Source organism: Capra hircus, chromosome 27, assembly GCF_001704415.2.
Source record: "Capra hircus breed San Clemente chromosome 27, ASM170441v1, whole genome shotgun sequence".
Lineage (NCBI taxonomy): Eukaryota > Metazoa > Chordata > Mammalia > Artiodactyla > Bovidae > Capra > Capra hircus.
The window spans coordinates 3,795,250-3,817,530 of record NC_030834.1 but is presented as its reverse complement, the minus strand read 5'-3'; the positions used below and the strand labels follow the sequence as shown (position 1 = coordinate 3,817,530).

The 22,281-nt window shown below is 45.2% G+C and overlaps 1 protein-coding gene across 6 annotated transcripts in view; it reads left to right on the top strand.

Annotated features, from left to right (window-relative positions):
• Nucleotides 1–22,281, top strand: part of THRB (thyroid hormone receptor beta) — a 437,024-nt gene that overhangs the window by 383,471 nt on the left and 31,272 nt on the right. For all 6 annotated transcript variants that reach the window (XM_018041847.1, XM_018041845.1, XM_018041848.1 and 3 more), the window contains one exon: nucleotides 18,766–18,866. In XM_018041847.1, coding sequence (XP_017897336.1) covers nucleotides 18,766–18,866 — 101 coding nt within the window. The remainder of the gene's footprint in view (nucleotides 1–18,765; nucleotides 18,867–22,281) is intronic.

The window sequence follows — 22,281 nt, the reverse complement described above, 5'->3', positions numbered from 1 at the left end:
TGTGATTTTATTATCTATATAGCGTGTGTGCACGCGTGTGGATACACACTGCCCACAGGGAATACCGTCAGCTTCTTTGCTAAAGAAAATACGTTAAGGCTTCCCCCTTGGTGGACTGGCACTGTTGCATTTGAAACGGGATCATTTTCCTCTGCTCTGGTTCACATTAAAAACTCATTTGACTTTTTCTTGGCACTTTATATTGAAAGTTTATTTTAGGTAAGTAGTAAAATATTTTCACGATTTTTTGACCATATTATAACTTTGAGATGTTGGGATTTGTAAATGTTCTTTTTAATATATTTACTTATCCATGTAAACTGTAAAGAATCTACTTGTAATCATAACTAACTGTAAGAATATAAAACTCATTAAGAAACTGATACACTTTACCTTGCCATCATGTGCCTAAAGGTGGATGTGTTTGCCATCATGTCAAACTCTGCACAAAAGAGAATGAAATAGCCTTCAAAATATCCAATATTCAAACAAGTGCAATATCCATTTAACAGACGCTGCAGCTTTCCGATACTGTTTAATTTTCTATCGGTAGAACCTATCTCGTATCACCAAAAGCTAAAATAAGAGAGGCAAACTGGTAGTACTCAAGAAATTTAAAAGCAGTTGCCAGATAGAAATGCTTTTGAAAATAGCTTAAATTCTAGTGCAAATACGCCAGAAACTCTTTTTTTTTTCCTGTGTACAATCCACAGGATATTTCAGTGGAAACCAAATTTATAGGTCTTCATAATTTGCAAGAATACAGTGCCCTCTGATCTTCAAAGATGAATTTCTCCATGAAGTTATCTTAAAACATAAGATAATTTGATTGTGGATCCTATAAAAATTTTATTTGCATTCCTTAATATGTGTCCACAATTAAAAGTAGCCCATTTAAACAAAATTTTAAAAAACAAAACCCCGTTTAGTCTTTACCATATGCTGTGTTTTTATTGTGTTATCCTGTAATTTCCAGATACGAAGGAAATTGAAGCATAAAACATTTTCAGAGTCATTCATCTGCATTTTCATTTAGTTTCACATTTCTCTTGAAAGGCATCAGAAATTCTCACTTATTACAAGGGACACTGCATGTAAGTCCCCTAATGGGAACTTTGAGATAGACTGCATGGTATTTCACTTAATATTATATTTATAAGTAATTTATCTTTGAAAAGCAGTTAACATTGTTTCATTAGGCATGCCTGGAGATATGCTTTTCTCATGCTGTAGGACCTCAAGAAAATATTGGTTTGTCTCTATATTTGGGCATTCCACTATTATTAAAAACTCTTGCAAAACTTTGCAGACTTTTACTTCTTTTTATCTTTTCACTGTATTTTCTTCCACCAGTGCTGGAGAATATTTGCTTATAAAATGCTAAACCAGTGATTCTTTACTAATTAACTTGACGCATGAACTAGAGGCTAAGACATCATATGCATATATTGATGTAATTTCTCAAAGCCATATGCCATTGAAAGGCCACTGCCACCTGCCAAACTCACTAAATCAAAGCAGGCAAATATTCTTAAATGCACCATTATTTACTGTTACAAGTCTTTAAGTAAATCCCAGTAAAACTAAACCCAGCTGTTAACTGTCTCTTAGGACAAAAGGTCAGACCCAACACGTTTATCCATATTGATCCATTATTGATTTTTGTTGTTGTTGGAGAACATCAGTCGTATCTCCTTAAGGCAAAATTAAGACTATAAACAGGTGTTCAGTGGGGCAGGCCTCATTATTCCAATTGGATTTTTATCTATTTTCATGAAATTCATAATTGCTTCATCTGTGCTTATTGCTGTCACAACAGCTTTATAAACTCTTCAATAATGCAGTTGTCTTAACTTTTTCACAATTTGTTTCAAGGATGACTTATTCTCTAGCTTTTAATTGGAGTTTTCTAGTGTGTAGAAAATGATCGTAATCTTGTAAAAAAAAATGTGTTATAAGTACACATAGATGAAATTAAGGCTGCAGAACCCAGTGACAAGACTATTTCAATAATAGACTTTAGAATGACTTTTCCCTTTGCACTGCTTTTCTCTGTCTTTATGTGTATAAAATAGCCAAGGGGGAAAAATGTTATCAAGCTCCTGAATCACTGAGAACGGGAATTAACGAAGAGTTAGAATACAGTTCACTGAATGAAATTTAAAATAAAACTTTATGAAGGGGAGTAAGTAGTTTCCACACTGCGAGGGGCTGAGACCCACAGTATGCATTTACTTTTAGCTAGATGAATCTACTTTTCATATAGTAGATGAAAACACGTTTTCAATTTTTGAAAGTTAGGGACAAGTCAAAAGAAATCTAGCAATCACTAAAAAGATACAGCTCCCTATTTCTTATCTTTCAAGGAGCCTAGCCATGGTTTGTTATGTCAACATCAGCCAACAGCGCCGGTTCTGCCCCACACTTTCTTCCTAGTCCCAACTAAGAAGAAATAGGAGGAGCACATTTAGAAACCAGACAAAGGGAAGGGAAATTGGCAGGCAGGGTGCTGTGTCTTCTCCTTTGTGGCCGAGGTTTCAGCAGAGCTAAAAGTCAATTTTTTTTTTTTTTTTTTTTGGCAAGGGGTGCTGGCTGTTTCCACCAGAAATTCCAGTTACATTCCAGAGTCCCCAAAGAGCTTGAGTCTGGCCGCTCTGCGGGCAGCTTGGCCAGGCCGCCTCTGGGTCTGCTTCAACAGACTCCTTCCCTGCACTGTGTGTGTCCTGGGCAACTCACCTCCCCTGGGCTCCCTGCTTGACATCCTCCGTACCATCTTGGTAAGATTTGCACGTCCAAAACGCAGCTAGTGTGTGTGCATCCAAGTTGGTTATCATGTCCAAGAGAGTAAGAATTTCCTGGTTTGGAGCCAGGATCAAGGAGATGTGTGTGTTTGTCCTATTTCGTTTGGGGGTTGGATTGCACGTGTACTTGTTCAACAGCCGCCTTCTTACTATCACAGAAAGACTTCATACCTGAAGCAACACCTTCACATAGAGCCATCATTTCTGAATGTTTCCATTGCCACTCTGCCTCTAGTCAGGAATCTAACTTTTTTTTTCCATGTTCTGTAGCTCTGTTGACTGTGTGTGAGTAATTGGGTAGATATTAGAAATGGAAATGAAATGGTAGGTGGAGGATGTTTGAAATGGTCCACATCAAAGAACACTGGGTTAAAAACAAGAGTTAAGCCCTAAAGAAATCCTAATTAGAATTTCCTTGTTGTCGTTTAGTTGCTAAGTCGACTAAACATGGCTGTAGCCCGCCAGGCTCCTCTGTCCATGGGACTTCCCAGGCAAGAATATTGGAGTGGGGTGCCATTTCCTCCTCCAGGGGGGTCTTTCTGACCCAGGGATGGGACTCACATCTCCTGAGTTGGCAGCAAATTCTTAACCACTGAGCCCCCTAGGAAGCCACAATTAGAATTTCCTTAGCGTCTGTTAAGGTTGAAGAAGGATTGCTATACAGTAGAGTTGAGGATATTCAGGCTCCAGAGTCTGCCCTGAAAAAAAAAAAAAAAAAGTTACATGAGAAACAAGTACCCTTAAACCCCAGAATCGCACCCAGTCCAGGGAGAGGAGGGCACAAAAGGAAACAAAGAAAGGGAAGATTTATGGTCAGTCCACCCAATGAACCAAGTGCTGCAGGCATCATGTCTTTACAGTGGACTCCTTAAGAGGTCAGTGCAACCGCAGACCTTTCTGCAGTGCTTATATAATTGTAAGGATGCTGGTACCAGTCAGGATTTCCACTTGGGTACCGCTACCCACGTGCTGCGAAGAGTCGACACCACTCCAGAAAATAATAGGAATTTTCTTCTTTTTTAATACAAAACACCTTCGCTGTTCAACGGGTTAAATGAAAGTGCTTCTCAGTACCCAGAAATGCAAGCGAAGGAAGGAACAATAGTCGCTTCCAAAGCAAGCCCAAGTGCCCAATAAAGCTCGAGCCTGCCGTTCTGTCTTCTCTTTCCTGAGAATCAGGGGTCTGTCTCGTCAGAGGCATGTCCTTCAGGGATTTCACTGGGTGCCCTCAGGCATCCACTGCCTCTGCTCGAGGTGACAGTCGTACCAGGAGTCCAAGGTCTTGTGAGACACTGAAGCCAGGGCTGGCAGGCTGGGGAAGGGGTGTTGGAGCTGTGTACTTGCCGCGCGCGGGCTTCGCGTCCGCCGCCTCTCATCCCTTCGTGAAATCCTTCCGGTAGACTGTTTTTTCTCAGCTCCCGGCTTTGAGGCGCATTCAGCCTGAGGCCCAGTGGCCTCCCACTCTGCCGTCTGCCCTGGGCCAGCTTTCAGGGCCCGTCTCCTCCTACTAAAGCAGCGGGGACCTGCCTTCCCCGTGTCCACGCCCTGGTGGCCGCGGCCCGCCCTTGGTCCCAGGCTCCTCTCAGGCCCGAGAGGCCTTCCTCGGCCCCACACTCCCGGGGCGGTCCTTCCGCCCAGCCGCGCGCAGACACTTCCGGCCGCGCTGCCCCCCTCCGCGTGTCCCCCCTTCTCCCCCAAAGCCTCTCTTCCGGTGCACCCCCCCACCCCCGCCTCCCTCTCCACCCTCCTCAAGCGGTGAGACCCTCCCCGTGACCTGCCGGACCAGACACCCGCTCCGCCAACTCTCCCCTGCCCTGAGGCGCTCCCTCGGGATTCTGGCCTCTGTGCCTCCTCCCACACCCGCTGTTCCAGAAAGCTCGGCCCGTTTCCTCACGCCCCTCACCCCTGAACCGATGATGCTTTTCTTTCAGCAGCCCGCTGCCAGCCACACCCCCGGCTTCACCCTGCGCACCTCCGCCGCCTCCCCTCAGGTCAGCACCCACCTCACAGCGCGGCAGCCTTTGCGGCTTAACCAGCCCCACGTTCCCTCCCACAGGCCCGCTCCCCACCGACCCTGACTCCCCAGACGGGCATCCCTTGCTTAGTACATAGTGCTGAGTCATTTGCATAAGTCACCTTTTTAGGAAAGAAAATAAGTGATACATAATGAGTATCATCTTTCTAAATTTCATATATATGCGTTAGTATACTGTATTGGTGTTTTTCTTTCTGGCTTACTTCACTCTGTATAATCGGCTCCAGTTTCATCCACCTCATTAGAACTGATTCAAATGTATTCTTTTTAATGGCTGCATAATACTCCATTGTGTATATGGACCACAGCTTTCTTATCCATTCATCTGCTGATGGACATCGAGGTTGCTTCCATGTCCTGGCTATTATAAACAGTGCTGTGATGAACATTGGGGTACACATGTCTCTTTCAATTCTGGTTTCCTAGATAACCCTGTATGCGAGAGAGAGCAAAAGAGAGACAGATGTATAGAACAGTCTTTTGGACTCTGTGGGAGAGGGAGAGGGTGGGATGATTTGTGAAAATGGCATTGAAACAGGTATAATATCATATATGAAACGAATCGCCAGTCCAGGTTCGATGCATGATACAGGATGCTTGGGGCTGGAGCACTGGGATGACCCAGAGGGATGGTATGGGGAGGGAGGTGGGAGGGGGGTTCAGGATGGGGAACACGTGTACACCCATGGTGGATTCATGTTGATGTATGGCAAAACCAATACAATATTGTAAGTAGCCTCCAATTAAATAAATTTATATATATATATATATAACATAATGAGTATCAGACCAGAGCTTCCCATCTTGGCACATGCAGATGACTTTTGAGGCTGGTTCCTCTCTGTCGTGCGGCTGTCCTGCGCCTTGTGGAACCTTTAGCAGCGTCCCTGGCCTCCAGGCACCAGATGCCAATAGCCCAGTTGTGACAACAGCAGTGTCTCCAGATAGTGCCAGGTGTCCCCTTGGGGGTGAAACCGCCCCGGTTGAGAACCACTGCCTTGAAAGAACTGAATATTTAGAAAACATCTGAAAGAAAGGGTATATTGTGAAGGTGCTTTTTTTGTCATGTGAAATAGGAAAAGCCTCCTGGGCTTTCAAATGGAAAAGTTTAGATTTTTGTGTATTGAATCGATTCAAAATGGAGTACACTTGAACATCCATGTACATGTATACCTGCAACATGCTGCTTACACATGTGTGTTAGAGACAATCTGCGTGGTCTGGACCGTGTTCCTTCCATCAGGTAGGCTTGTTTAGGTCAGCTCTGTGTAGACATAAGCACCCCCTCTCCTTTCCACTCCATGACGACAGGGGTGACCTCAGGGAGACCAGTGCAGCTTAGAACAAGGATGCCATCCTGATGCCAAACCCAGCTGCCCCTTCCTTCATGAGACATCAGACTAAAGAGCTGCTGGCCCACATTCTTAGATCTAGACCTTGACTCTCATTCTGAAGGCTATTCAGATAAAGAAAAGGCACCCATTTTCCTCAGACCAGCAGGGCATGAAATAACTATGGTTGCTTCTGTGGAAGCCTGATACCATAAACTGACTCTCAGAGCAAAACCAGAGATCAGAGGCACCCACTCTGCCCGTTTCTGATGACCTTTTCTGCTGCCTCCTTTCCCTGTTCTCCTAAAACACTTTGCCTTCCTGCTTTCTAACCAATTGCCTCTTTAAAAAGAGGAAATGATTGGGGATTCCCTGGCAGTCCAGTGGTGAGGACGCAGTGCTTTCGCTGCTGTGTCCCGGGTTCAATCCCTGCTCGGGGCTAGGGTCAGGATTAGGGTTAAGCTCTCACAAGCCATGAGGCACAGCCAAAAATAAAATATTAAAAAATCTAAAATTAAATAAAATAGGAAGTGATCTCATTAGTACCAGAGTTCTGAAACGCCAATGCCCATAAGAACCAAAGAGCCGACGTTAGTAACCGAGAGACGCAGTTGTTCCATAAGGCCAGCCCAGTTTAAATTTTTCAACCATCGCACTCATTGTTTACATGTCGCTGGATCAGAATGTTCAGTTCCATAAAGAAATGCATCATTTCACTTTTCTTGAATTACTTGTGTCTTCCCACTTTGGGCACAGATAAAAATCCTGTGAAATATTTCTTTACTCATCAAAAGACTATGCGAGACAAGACCTAAGCGGCTGCTGACATTGGCCTCCCTCGGGGAGGGGTGCTGACTGCAGAGAGCCAGGGGTCTCTCTGTTAGGAGGGGGGCTCCCTGATTGGTGCTCGGGGAGGATTTGGGCTCAGTACGCCAGATCTTCCCATTTTTCACACGAAGCTACATTTTATGTGAAATCCTGGTTTTGAAAATTGGCTGAGATTTTTAAACACTCTGAAAGTCAAACCATGCAGACTGCTAGTGTGTGTATCCTTTTGATTAACATTTTGACTGACTCATTATACCGGTCTTTTCCCTTTCTTTGTGACTTGCATCTTCAAGTGGTTTAGCTCTAATTGTAGATTGAAAGGTTAGGTCAGCTCCTGAGGGTTGGAGTCCATGGGGACTGAGAGAAGAAAGGTTAGTTAGGGACTTCTTGTGTGTAAAACTGTATTATGCCCCTTGCATGAGTCATGTCTGACTCTTTTGCGACCCTGTGGGCAACAGCCCTCCAGGCTTCTCTGTCCGTGGGATTTCTCAGGCAAGGATACTGAAGTGGGTTGCCATGCCCTTCTCCAGGGGATCTTCCCAACTCAGGAACTGAACCTGCATCTCCTGGATTGCAGGCAGATTCTTTTACCACAGAGCCATCTGGGAGATCTGTATCATGCCCTAGCCTCATCCTAAAAATGATTTATTTTAGTTTCAAGAACTCTTTGAGTCAGAAGAAACCATCTAAACCTTGTTTTGGCCCTTTTTCTGCCTTAAGATTCCAGATAAAGGAAATCCAGAGACCCTTATGCTCATGTCCTCTCCCCTTTCTGGACTGACACCTCTGACCTGGCCTCCTTTCTGCTTCCCTGCCCTCCCTCCTGAGCTCTAGAGTTTGAAGACGTGCACCTCTTGTATCTTCACCCCAGCCAGTAGGAGGGCAGGGTGCAAAGAAAAGACATGTTGTTCTAAGGAAAGAGTCCTTGAATGGGAGCATCTGGGCAGCTCTGTTGGGAAACTGCAGACCTTGAAAGTTAACACTGCTTCAAATTTGAACCCCATTCCTTACACACTGGAGCATACATGTTTGTTAAGTAAATGGATGGATGGATGAATGAATATAGTGTTTATCAAAGGGTTAAATACTAACATGATGCAAAACTTGGTATCTAATACCAAGAATTAAACATAACATAAATCAGGATTATTATGTTGGGAAAAAGCTAAGCGATGGAGTGTTCAAGATTTTTTTTAATATATAAAGAAATAACATGACATCGAAGGTCCTGTCGGGGGGGGAAAGCTTCAATCAGAAGGACCTAACTGTGGGATAATTTAAGGAAGTTCCAGGTAAAATTGGAAGAGTGACTGAACATGCTAACAGTTTAGCTTCCTTCAGTTCACTTCAGTCGCTCAGTCGTGTCCGACTCTTTGCGACCCCATGGATCGCAGCACGCCAGGCCTCCCTGTCCATCACCATCTCCCAGAGTTCACTCAGACTCACGTCCATCAAGTCAGTGATGCCATCCAGCCATCTCATCCTCGGTCGTCCCCTTCTCCTCCTGCCCACAATCCCTCCCAGCATCAGAGTCTTTTCCAATGAGTCAACTCTTCCCATGAGGTGGCCAAAGTACTGAAGTTTCAGCTTTAGCATCATTCCTTTCAAAGAAATCCCAGGGCTGATCTCCTTCAGAATGGACTGGTTGGATCTCCTTGCAGTCCAAAGGACTCTCAAGAGTCTTCTCCAACACCACAGTTCAAAAGCATCAATTCTTTGGCGCTCAGCCTTCTTCACAGTCCAACTCTCACATCCATACATGACCACAGGAAAAACCATAGCCTTGACTAGACGGACCTTAGTCGGCAAAGTAATGTCTCTGCTTTTGAATATACTCTCTAGGTTCCTTGGGGGTATAAAAATATATTTTTATCCAATAGCCTCACCCTAACCACTCAGGGTCTGTAGCCTTAACCTCACCATGAACCAGCACCTTTCTGAACGACCCATCGCCAGTGATAACCACTGCTCCTTTCAGACGCCAGGACGGCTGTGCCAGGCAAGAGATCTTACCCAGAAGGGAAGATGAGCAGATGGGAAACAGCCTCTGGTCTTGGCTCCCATCTCCTTCTCCTGGGTCATCCCTCCAAGGCAGCTTCTTCTCCTTTCCACCTACCAGCAAAGTCTGCCTTACGTTCTGTTCCTAAGGACTGTGTGTCCACGGCGGTGAGGAGGGGTTTCCTTCTACTAGGGCCTGAGATGCTGTTATAATTCACTCAAAAAAGTTAGACTAGCCAGCCCTCTGATCTGACTCATTAATTAGAAACCAAGTGAATCCCACTCAATGCAAACCAAGAAGCCAGGCTTGCTGCCGGTCGCATGATTTCTGACACAAATGCACACAGCTTTCCCTTTCACATACTAAGTCCCTCTGAAAACCAAATTTTTAAAAATTAAAATCAAACTTTTAAAAACAACAGGGATAAACTTTGAAAATATTGTGCTCAGTGAAAACCAGTCATCAAAGAATACATGTGGTACAATTCCATTTATACAGTATGTCGAGAATAGGCAAATAGGTAGAAACAGAAAATAGCTTAGTGGTTGCTTGGAGCAGAGCAGATGGGGAGTTGAGAGGGATAGGAAGTGATTTCTAAAGGTACAGACTTTCTTAGGATGAGGATGAAAATGCTCTAAAACTGATGACTGTGTGATTTTACAACTCCATGAATATATGAAAAGCCGTTGAATTGTATGGTATGTGAATCAGGTCTTAAAGTTCTTAGCCAAAAAAGTTAAAAAAAAATGTTAGTAATATTTTAGCATGTCGATCTATTTTAGTGCAGAATAATGCTTGGCAATCAGTGAGACTAATGCTTGGCAAGTGTTCACTTAAAAAAGACTCTCCCAGTCCTTTGTTGAACAAACAGGCGGAGTTTGCTTTCGTAATAATATCCTTGATAAAGTGACAGCACAGCTGACTAGCCTGAGATACAGGGCGTCTGAGAATACAGAAGCTAGGCAAGATGCGACATCCTTGGACCGTCACATGCAGTCACGGGTCTTACTTAACCGTTCTTCTTTAGCGGTCAGTCCCTTGGGACAATTCACAGAAGCAGTTCTCAGGTGAACAGCAAGGCCTCCAGGCCCTCCAGTTTCTCATATTTGTTTCCAGGCAGAACTCAGGACTGACACCCAGTGAGCGTGCACTCCCGGGAGCATGTATTTCCTCAGCTGGGTGTATTTACCAGCCAGCATGTGACTGTTTGGCGTGTGTGAGGAAGGAAAAGGATGGAGACCCTGAGAGGGGAGAGGAGGCAGTGGTTCCGTTCTAGGAGAACTGGTTACCGTGTGATGTATCAAGCATATTCAGAAACCTAAAGAGACTCCCCACCCACCTATCCACTTGTGCAGGATCTCACTCCTGGTGACAGTTATTTAATGATAAATGATGGGCCTAGGCATAATGACTGATGTATTTTTTTGGGTAAATAAGATGGTTCTGAGTTAATATTTTGGAGAAAAGAAAGACACGGGTGGGGTGCACTCATGTGCAACTGCTGCCACTTAAGCAGATGTTTCTGTAGATGTTTTGATGTTTTAACTACAGACATAATCACCTACTCACCCACCCTCCAAGAAGATAATCTGGGAGAAATGCAAGAGCAAAGCAAACCACTCTTCAGACTCACAGTCAGAACACAGAAGGCGTCCATTCCACCCGAACATTGACTTATCACAAGACTCCAGGGTTCCCAAGAACTTTAAAGGCCAGACAGTTCAACCTTCCACATCAACTGTTGAGCTACAGACAGGAAGAAATCTTCAGCGCCCTACTGCCAACAGCAAAGAGTAAAGCAGAAAGGTAGTGACGAGGTTGGGGGAGAGGGTCCCACATCTTTCTAGTTCTGACGGGTGGTCTCCAGCCCTCCCAAGGCGTGTCCCTCAAGCCACAGTGTCCAGTTGCACTGTGATTGGTTCCCAAAGATGAGAAGGAAAAGACCTGTAGCTCTCTCTCCTTTATCTCTGCCATCTGCACTTGATACCAAGTATCTGACAAAATGCACATCACCTCTGGGTGTAAGAAGTCAAGATGTAGCTTCCCTATGCAGATGGAGAACATGTGAAAAGATGCTCCACATGACTAATCACCAGGGAAATGCAAATCAGAATCACAGGATCGCCTCACACCTGTCAGAATGACTGTCATCAAAAAGAACACAAACAACAAATGTTGGCAAGGATGTAGAGAAAAGGGGATCAATCCCTTACACTGTTGAAGGGAATGTAAATTAGTGCAGCCACTATGGAGAATAGTATGGAGCTTTCTCCAAAGAAACTAAAAACAGAACTACTGTGTGTATCCGTCGCTCAGTTGTGTCCAGCTCTTTGCAACCCCACGGACTGTAGCCCAGCAGGCTCCTCTCTCCATGAGATTCACCAGGCAAGAATACTGGAGTGGGTTGGTATAAGATAAGCTACAAGGACATAGTAACAACACATTGAAATAGCCAATATTTTATAATAACTATAACCTTCAAAAGTTGTGACTCACTATATTGGACACCTGTAATTTATATAATATTGTACAGCAACTATACTTCAATAAGAAAATTTAACTTTAAAAATAAGGTGTAGCTTTCCTGACAACATGGATATGTCTATTCCCTCTGACTTTACCAGGAAGATGCATTTTTTAAATAAGTGGGTTACTTTGTGTTTTGTGAGTATGTGTTTCAGCGCACACAGGAGCATATGTGCACAAACAGTCAAACATCCTAATTTAAGATGTAGAAACACCAAAATGCTACCGTACTTACCTCTGTGGTAGAAAGTTGATAGGGAAGTTTGTTTTTTGCTAATTTATGTCTTTCGATTTTTCTACAATAAATTGTATTATTTGTATAATTGTTATTTTTAAAAAGCTGGACTTTATAAGAAACTAGTGTACACAGGTTTTTAACTCGTTTATATCGCAGTCATTTTGTTTCTTTGTTTAATTATGTATTTGTCCATCTTTGGCTGCGAGGGGTCTCTGTTGCTCCGCGAAGGCTTTCCCAGGTTGCGGCGGGGCTGCTCTCCAGCGGCGGTTCGAGGACTCCTCACGGCAGCGGCTTCTCTTGGCGCGGTGCGCAGGCTCCAGGCGCGAGGGCTTCCGTAGCTGCGGCACGTGGGCCCGCTGGTCGTGTGCCGGCCTCTAGTGTCCAGCCTCAGTGGTTGTGGCACTCAGCCTTAGTTGCTCTGTGTCATGCGGGATCTTCCCGGACCAGGGATCAGCATTGGCAGGTGGATTCTTTCCCACTGTGCCACCAGGGACGTCCCTGTACATGTTGGTCTTCATCCCTAGAGACTGATCACTGTGATGTTACATATTTCCAGAGTATGTCTGACCGTGTTCACTGACTTTATCCCCAGTCCTACACACTTGATCACTAGTTGGTTCTCTGGACACAGATCCCTGTTGGAGCTATTATGTTTCTTTTTCCTAAGAATGAACTCCACCCCCCAAAAAAACTGTATTTAGAGTAAATCAACACCTTGTGAATTTTCCTGTAGAGTTTGTTAGTATTTCTCCTTAGATTTGAGTTGCCTAGCAGATGGTGGCATCGGAGAAGGCGATGGCACCCCACTCCAGTACTCTTGTCTGGAAAATCCCATGGATGGAGGAGCCTGGTGGGCTGCAGTCCATGGGGTCGTGAAGAGTTGGACATGACCAAAGCGACTTAGCAGCAGCAGCAGCAGCAGACAGTGGCATACTACTTTGGGGTTTGGGGTTTACGATCATGTAAAGGAGAGACCTAACCAGCCAGCAATGCCTCTCTTCGAGTGTGATGAACAGTGGATTTTTAATGCCTGGGAAGTTGCGGTATCTATCATTGATCTGCTTTACGTTTCAGCTCCTCTGGGTCTTTGTTGCTGCTTGGGGGCCTCCTCTAGTTCCTGCGGGCAGGGCTGCTCTCCAGCTGCAGGGCGCCTGCTCCTCTTGCTGTGGAGCGCAGGCTCCGGGGCACACGGGCTTGCGTAGCTGCAGCACCCAAGCTCAGTAGCCACAGCTCCCAGGCTCTAGAGCACTAGCTCAACGGGCTTAGTTGTTCTGAGGCATGTGGGATCTTCCCAGACCTGCGATCGAACCCGTGTCCCCTGCATGGGCAAGCAGACTTACCCACTGTACCCCCTGGGAAGTCCCAACAGTGGTTTTCACAGCCCAAAGGAGACAGTTGAGCAAGATGTATAAAACTCAGACTTCAAATCTCCATTTTCGGTGATGGTGTCTCAACCAAACCGGCCTGGACATAGTGATTTTCATTTCTCCATTGTGGGAACACGTATGGCCCTTCAGCTCTCCTTAGCCCTGTGTCCTAGCCCTAGTAAACCCAGTGATGAGAGCTATCAAAGCAAGCAGGAATCTAGTTGATCAGTGAGCATGCATGCCCCCAGATCACCACGTCTTAGATGAGCTTGAATCTGGACGTCTTCATCTGAGTGGAATTTGGGGGTTTTAACCACAGTTCAAACATCCTAATGCAGTTTTCATGAAGCTGGAAGCCGGGCCCTGCGTCTGCGTTATCAGCTCTTCCGGAAGCCCTCGCGGAGACCCTCAGCCTCCTGGGCACCGCTCCAGACTGCCACCCTGCCTGTCTGCACGTGCCAGATACAGGCCTCCTCCCCGTGTTGTCCCCTCTAGAGGGCTGGGAGCAGTGATCTGGAGAAACTGAGATGCTGCCCGTCAGAGGAACCAGGGGCAGACACCAGGGCTTCAGCCTGGACGCATGATCCCTGCCCCCTCACTGGAACCGTAACACTTGCAGTAAACCAGAGACCACGTCTAAGGAAGGAAAAAGCTCACGCCTGTTATGTCGCAGGTGCTGCGGGCTGCCACTGACAAGCACGGGGAGGGTTGAGAGTGCCCATCCTGGACTCGGGCTGTGGGTGGGCAGGAGGGCGACTTGGAGACTTACCCCAGCCCCGACCACATCATTGGTAGATGAGCCATGATTGTCTGTTTCCCCTCAAAACACTGAAAACTGCCCCAAGAATTAAGACTGTTCAGCTCCTTGGCATGTTGCCTGGCAATGGAATCCCCTCATATATATGTTTGTTGAATGGGACCTCTTTTCTCTCCTGGTTTCTTTGCTTTCTACTAGGGGCTTTATTGAGACATGTTTCACATACTATCAAATTCCAGATTCATGCAAAATATGTCCATACAAAACAATGGTTTTCTTTTTTAATTCCATTTATTTTTATTTTTTTGATGTTGTTGCACCATGCAGCATGTGAGATCTTAGTTTGTCACCAGGGGCTGAGCCGCAGTCCCCTGCAGTGGGAGCGCAGAGTCCTAGCCAGGGAAGCCCCCTGGCTTCACTCAGTGGTCTTTAGTATTTTCACAGCCTTGTGCAGCCACCAACACTGCACAATTCCAGAACATTTTCATTTCCTTGAAAAGAAACTTTGTATCCTTCAGTGGTCATCGTCCATTCTCCCCTCCCTCCAGACCTTGGCAACCTCTAATCTCATTTCTGTCTTTATGAATTTGCCTGATCTGCTATTTCACAGAAATAGAGGTATATGATACATGGCATTTCGTATCTGGCTTCTTTCAGTGCGTGCTTTCCAGGTTCTTCCATGTTGCAGCGTGTAACAGTACTTACTTCCTTTTCGTGACTGAATAATATTCCATTGTACAAATATACTCTATTTCGTCTGCCCATTCATCATCTGATGGACATTTGGGTGGTTTCTACCTTCTGAATATTGTGCATGGTGCTGCTTTGTACAAGTTTCTGTACAGACACATGTTTTCAGTTCTCTTGAGTGTGTATTTCAGAGTAGAATTGCTGGGTCATATATGTCACTTTGTGTTTAACCTTTTGAGAAACTGCCAAAGTGCTTTTCCAAAGCCCATTTCACATTCCTACCAGCAATATACAAGTGCTCTGATTTCTCCATAGCCTCACCAACGTGTTATTATCTGCCATTTTATCATAACCAACCTAGAGGATGTTAAGTAGAACCTCGGTGTGATCCTGATTTGCATTCCGCATCTTTTCATGGCTTTTCCTTCATTTTCAGCTGTTTCTCTCTCATTGAGAAATAACCAGGACTGGGAATACAGAACTCAGTTGCTTACACATACGCTTCCGCAAGGATGAAACCGTGCCTTACTTGTTTTTATATTACAAGCACTAAGCACAGTGTTAGTCGCTCAGTCATGTCCAACTCTTTGCGACCCTGTGGACTGTATGTAGCCCGCCAAGCTCCTCTGTCCATGGAACACTTCAGCAAAGGATGCTGGAGTGGGTGGCCGTTCCCTTCTCAGAGGATCTTCCCAACCCAGGGGTCAAACCCAGGTCTCCTGCATTGCAGGTGGGATTCTTTCCCGTCTGAGCCACCAGGGAAGCCCGAGCACAGTGGCAGATGCTAGAATAAATGTTTTCTAAATTCATGAATAGACGACTGATTGGATGAACACACAGATCTCTCCAGTTCCCTTTTTTCTCTGCCCAGATCCCTTCCAGAATTCTCTCTTTTTTTAAATGTCTGATGAGAATTTTGAAACATTTGAAGTGAACTCAACAGATGATTCGTGTTTGCTTGATGCTAAAGAAAACTAAGAAAAGCTGTGATATTTAAAAAGATAATCCTTGTGCATTACCGAATCTTGCTTTGAACTCATTTCTCTCCTTCCCAAAAGGGAGATTCTTCTAAAATAAAGTCTGAGCACGGTCATTATGAAAAGGGTCCATTTTTTTCTGTTTTCTCAATGGCTTTTTTTCTGAAAACTAAGCCCTCAGTGACCCAGTTTAATGAAAGACTGATGAAAATGTCATGATAAAGCATATAGTCAGTCATCTGTCATTTCAACCTGGCTGATCTTTTTTGGACCCAGTAAGGGTTTCCTGAGTCAAAGAAGTTCGTTAAGACCATGATCAAGAGGAAGAATGATTTTGTTTTCTCAGCCTCTCCACATCCCAACAAATCAAGCCTTTTTGGTTTTCTCTGAAGCTCTGTGCTTCTATGATAAACCTCTGGTACCTATGAAACTGGATTTGCCCTCTGAAGCATTTCTTATGTTTAGAATTGCATACAAGAAAAGGAAAGAGGCAGACTTGGGTGGGAAGTACATAGCTTCTGTTCGTGTCTTTAATTTCCTGGGTCATGGAATTTAATAAGCTCAGAGTGCAGTAATAAAAAGAGTTATCACAGTTAGATTTGTTTCTTAATAAGCAGAGCCACTATTTACTGCAGACATGAAATTAAAAGATGCTTGATCCTTGGAAGACGAGCTGTGAGAAACCTAGACAGTGTATTAAAAAGCAGATACGTCACTTTGCCAACAAAGTTCCATCTAGTCAAAGCTATGGTTTTTCCAGTAGTCAATTACGGATGTGAGAGTTGAACCATAAAGAAGGCTGAGCCCCGAAGAACTGATGCTTTTGAACTGTGGTGTTGGAGAGGACTCTTGAGAGTCCCTTGGACAGCAACGAGATCCAACCAGTCCATCCTAAAGGAGATCAGTCCTGAATATTCACTGGAGAGACTGATACTGAAGCTGAAACTCCAATACTTTGGCCACCTGATGCAAAGAACTGACTCACTGGAAGAGACCCTGATGCTGGGAAAGATTAAAGGCAAAAGGAGATGAGGATGACAGAGGATGAGATGGTTGGTTGGCATCACCAGCTCAATGGACATGAGTTTGAGTAAGCTCCGGGAGATGGTGATGGACAGGGAAGCCTGGGGTGCTGCATTCCATAGAGTCTCAAAGAGTCGGACACAACTGAGCGACAGAACAACCACCACCACCCAGTTGTTGAGCTATGTAATCACATCACAAGTTTTCAGAACCTTTTTTTAACATTTGTTTATTCGCTTTCATTTTTGGCTGTGCTGGGTGTTTTGTTGCAGTGCAGGCTTTCTGCAGTTGCAGTGAGTGGGAGCTACTCTCTAGTTACGATGTGCGGGCTTATCTTCGTGGTGGCTTCTCTTGTTGCAGAACACACACTCTAGGGTACACACGCTCAGTAGTTGTAGTTCATGAACTTAGCTACTCTTTAGCATGTGGGGTCATCCCGAGCCAGGGATCCAGCAGGTGTCTCCTACGTTGGCAATTGTGTCCAGTTCTTGACCACTGAGTCACCAGGGAAGCCCTGCAGAACCTTTTTTTGTTTTTTAGATGCCCTTATTCATTCTACTTTTGAAGTTATTTTTAGAGAAAGACCAACACCAACGCTTTCGGAGAGCTGGAAGTCAAGATCTGGGCTTTCGTCTCTGCTGTTAATTTCTGATTTGAGCCTGAGGAAGGCCAAACTGATGAAAACCTGTTCATCTCAAAATTACTTGCTCTCCCAGGGCCTTTCCAGCTATAAAGTTTTCTGAATTTATTGCATGGTACCGAGATTGCAAAGGGATCAAGTCCCCTAAGCACAGGTTCAGAAATAAGCCTTTGATCCTAAAGCTGAAACTCCAGTCCTTTGGCCACCTCACACGAAGAGCTGACTCATTGGAAAAGACTCTGATGCTGGGAGGGATTGGGGGCAGGAGGAGAAGGGGACGACCGAGGATGAGATGGCTGGATGGCATCACGGACTCGATGGACGTGAGTCTGAGTGAACTCCGGGAGATGGTGACGGACAGGGAGGCCTGGCATGCTGTGATTCATGGGGTCTCAAAGAGTCGGACATGACTGAGCGACTGAACTGAACTGAACTGAAAGAGACTGTGATCCACAGCACCCCAGGTGTCTCACATCCTGGCCTCTCTGGATCCCTCCGTATAAACCCAGCCCAGGGAGTCTCAATTCTAGATGTACGTAAGAATCACCCAGAGAACGTTTAGGAAATTCGGTGCCTATGTTTCTACACCCTAAGACCACTGAAATAAGATTCTCAGGGGGCTGGTCTCAGATTCAGTATTTTTAAATGGGTGATTCCAAGATTCAATTTTCTTTTTTGACTGTACCATGTGGTATGTGGGGTCTTAGTTCCCTGACCAGGGATTGAACCTGGGCCCTCACCAGTGAAAGTGCAGAGTCCTAACCACTGGACAACCATGGAATTCCCCATAAGATTCAATGCTTTTAAGCAGGATGATTCTAAGGTCTAATCAGAGTGGAAAACCCATGGTTTACCCAAGTAGTTTTGTATGGATAGAGAAAGAAAGCTGGGCGTTGAAGAATTGATGCTTTTGAACTGTGGTGTTGAAGCAGACTCTTGAGAGTCCCTTGGACTGCAAGATCAAACCAGTCCATCCTAAAGGAAATCAGTCCTGAATAGTCATTGGAAGGACTGATGCTGAAGCTGAAACTCCAATACTTTGGAGTTGGACACGACTGGGCCACTGAACTGATTTCATATGTCCGCACCCTCTTGAGCCTCCCTCCCACCTCCCACCCCATCCCACCCTTCTAGGTTGTCCCAGAGCCCCGGTTTGAGCTCCCTGGGTCATGCAGCAAATCCCCACTGGCTTCTGTTTTACCAATGGTATTGCATATGTTTCCATGGTGCTCTCTCCATTGATCCCACCCTCTCCTTCCCACAGACATGGAGAGCAGACTTATGGACATGGACCGGGGCGGGGAGCGGTGTGGGAAGGAGAGAGTGGGAAAGACTTTTTAAAATGTTTTCTTGTTCAGAGTTTTACTTTCTATATTGAAAACTAAATGATGTAAATGTGTAAACCATAAAGCAAAAGTTGTATTAAAACGCATAAAACAATTCGGTCGTGCCCCTCATCCACCCCTTCCGTCCTCCCCGGTGCTCCTCCTGGCTGTGGCGTCTTTGACTTGAACGTGGTGTCTTTCTCACCTCCTCTTCTGTCCTCCCCACAGGCTACATCCCCAGTTACTTAGACAAGGACGAGCTGTGCGTCGTGTGCGGTGACAAAGCCACGGGCTACCACTACCGCTGCATCACGTGCGAAGGCTGCAAGGTAACGCGCGCCGGCCCCTCCCCAGAGCCTCCGGAACGCGAGTTCGAACCAAACCCCGACATTCAGGGGCTGTGATCATCCGGGTGTCTGGTGGACCTCTTCATTTTGGGAGGGGGTCGGGCGCATATTCAGGACAGAATTTTTTTTTTCAAATCGAAAATAACTAGATGAAGTTTAGCGAGAGTGTGAGATCTGGGGGCGTGGTCATTCAGTCGCTCAGTGGTGTCCGGCCATTTGCGACCCCGCGGACTGCAGCACGCCAGGCTGCAGCAGGCACGCTGGCCACTGTCTTTCAGCGTTTGCTCAGACTCATGTCCATTGTGTCTATGATGCCATCCAACAGGTAGAAAAATTGATTAAATGAAAAGAAATCGATAAAGGCCTCCTTTTCAGTTTAAAAACGCATTGATATTTTATAACGTGTTACCCTCCCAAGAAATGACCATTTCTCCTCCTGCTTTATTTCGAGTGTTTCAGGGGACAGAGTTGGCCTCAACCCCAAGCTGTTTGCCAGTGTGAACCTGACTGAATACGCTCACTTTTCAGGGTTCCATTAGGGACTATCTTTGAGGCTACTTAGGTTCAATTCTATGCTGAAATTGTCCAATCCGGCTGTTGGCACAGGCCGCAGTCCCTGGGTAAATTCTGGTTGTGCTTCAGCAATCACATCCTCTCCAGACCCACCTGCAGGAGACACTGGACGAGAATACACCGCCAAACAACAGTCAGCGCACTTCAGGAAAATGAACCTGAATTTGCAAACTTATATCTTCATTATCAAAATGACGTTGAGTTTCTGGCAAACACGTTTTGGTCCAACAACCTAACCTAGAAGATAAAGTTCACTGTAAAGGCATACAAAGCTTAGCCCAGGGCACTCAGCTGATGTTTTATAAAAGAGGCAGTAAGTCAGAGAAGCGGAGGGGCGATGGCACCCCAGTCCAGCGCTCTTGCCTGGAGGATCCCGTGGACGGAGGAGCCTGGTGGGCCGCAGTCCATGGGGTCGCTAAGAGTCGGACACGACTGAGCGACTTCACTTTCCCTTTTCACGTTCATGCATTGGAGAAGGAAATGGCACCCCACTCCAGTGTTCTTGCCTGGAGAATCTCAGGGACGGTGGCTGCCGTCTATGGGGTCGCACAGAGTCGGACACGACTGAAGCGACTTAGCAGCAGCAGCAGCAAGTCAGAGAAAAACTTTAGTTTTTTTGTTGAATGTTTTATTTACCTTATTTTACACAAAATGATCACAAACTTTAGAGCAAAAATCATATTAAAATTCATAAAACAAATCAGTCTTCCTCATTCATCACCTACCTCACCACCTCTCCTCTCTTTTCCTTCCTCCAACTACCCCCTTTTCTCCTAACCTTTGACCCTAGACCCCCAAATTCAACATGTTAGCTCGCTTTCATACTGATGGGTGTCATTTCCCTCGTGGAGGATTTTCCATGCAAACTCCCTTCTTTCTGTGCACAAAATTAGGAAACATGTAGCCTACTAAAGTGTTAAGATGATATATCCAGTGAAAAGAGGTCATTTTTGAGGTCATTTTTAAGGTCTCAAGGCAAGACTCTTTTTTTGGAATGTGATATAATATTGCTCTCATTCATCCAGACTCCTTTGATCTAGAATTTGTAACCTTTTAACAAAGATTGGGCTAAAGGTTGCTATTACATCTATGAAAACAATATCATAAGGAGTTTGATGGCATTATTTACAAATAAGTTGCGGCTGTTTATTAATTGGGAAACTTGCAGACTGTCTCTTGAAAGGCCAATTTTATGGGCTTTGTTTGAAATTGATAAAACCATTTCTATAGATGCTTTCCCTCATTCCAAAAGCTCAGCGATTCGAATGGGTCTTTTTTCTAAATTAGCCCCAGTTAAGAAGGGTTTTACCTACCTGATTATGCAGTGTTGAGATTCTCTCAAATCAGTTTTTAATGACAAATTTTGAATTCTAGGAGCGACTCTAATGAAAATTCCATTTAACATTCAGCTCCCAAAGTGACTCTAAAAACCAAGTGTACCTTACAGAGGACTTAATGCTCCCTGCTGCTGTTTGCTGTTTAGTCGCTCAGTTGTGTCTGACTCTTTGTGACCCCATGGACTGCAGCCAGCCAGGCTCCGCTGTCCATGGAATTTTCCAGGCAAGAATTCCGGAGTGGGTTGTCATGCCCTTCTCCAGGGGATCTTCCCTGACCCAGGGTTTGAACCCATGTCTCTTCTGTCACCTGGGAAACCCAAGGGCAGTTACACAGATCTTTTAATATAAGGACAGAGCATCTTGGAAAAAAAGCGAAAGAGATGTTCAAATGAAACAGGGCTTTTAAAAGCGGCCAAAAATGAAAAAAGTTGCACTTCACGTCTTGTTTATTCAAACCTGTAATTTACAAGTATTTCTACCCACTACTCACCGTGTGCAGAGGGACTCTTTTCTTCCTGTTTTTGCCCAGAAGACAGTGGAAATCTTCCAGATCAGATGTTTCGTCTGTTGGGATAGGCCAGTTTTCATGCATCTTTTGTAGAAAGAAAGTTTATGCTCCTACAATAAATCACTTTTTAGCGCTGATTACGGCATCATCTGGACCACTAAGAAATGGATTCAGTTCTTCTCAAAATGCAGAGAAACGTGTCTAATGTCAATTTATAAAAGCAAAACCTCTGCTCCGCAGCAACTCATCAGTGAAAGATATGTCCTTACTCTGTCCCTGAGACATCTCTTTTGTCTCAAAAAGATTTTTTTTTAAGTAAATATTTCCTATCCAAGTTCACTCACAAAAGTTGATGTTTCTCCCTTTTTAAAATTAAGGAACCTGCCATCTTGGACATTTACTCAAATGAAGTGTTCCTTCATCATGTGTCAAAATTTGCTTCTATCATGCCTCAGGGGAAGCCTGAGCCTTAAAAAGGATCTGGTCCATGAAGTGCCCAAGAAGAGGCAGCGAGATGAGCCACAGAAAAGATGGCACTAAGAATGGCACAGCCTGCTGCCTCAACTTATTTTTCTTTTTTTCAAAATAAGCCACGCATCAGTTATTTCATTCATTCCTTCTAAAGGTTCCCAGAGAAGCCTTTTTGGAAAAATGCTCGTTACGTCTGCTTCTGGTTCATCACCTCGTCCTCTCCGTGCTCTTGTCTGACTCCTCGGTGGGCACCATCACCCACCCACTCCCCACCCCCACCCACCCCGCCCCTTGACACGAGCCAGTGTGAGCAGACAAGGGGGGAAAGGTCTCCTGACTTCAGGGAACAGTCTCCCAACTTCAGAGCAGCGGTCAGCGTGCTCATGGAGGCCCTGGACTTCGGTGTTGCCACCTCCAGGGAAACCAAAAGGAGGATGCCAGCTGGTGGCCCTCCTCCCTGCCTGTGACATCTGTCTTCTTGCTAGAATTTCTGTTTCTTCTGCCTTTC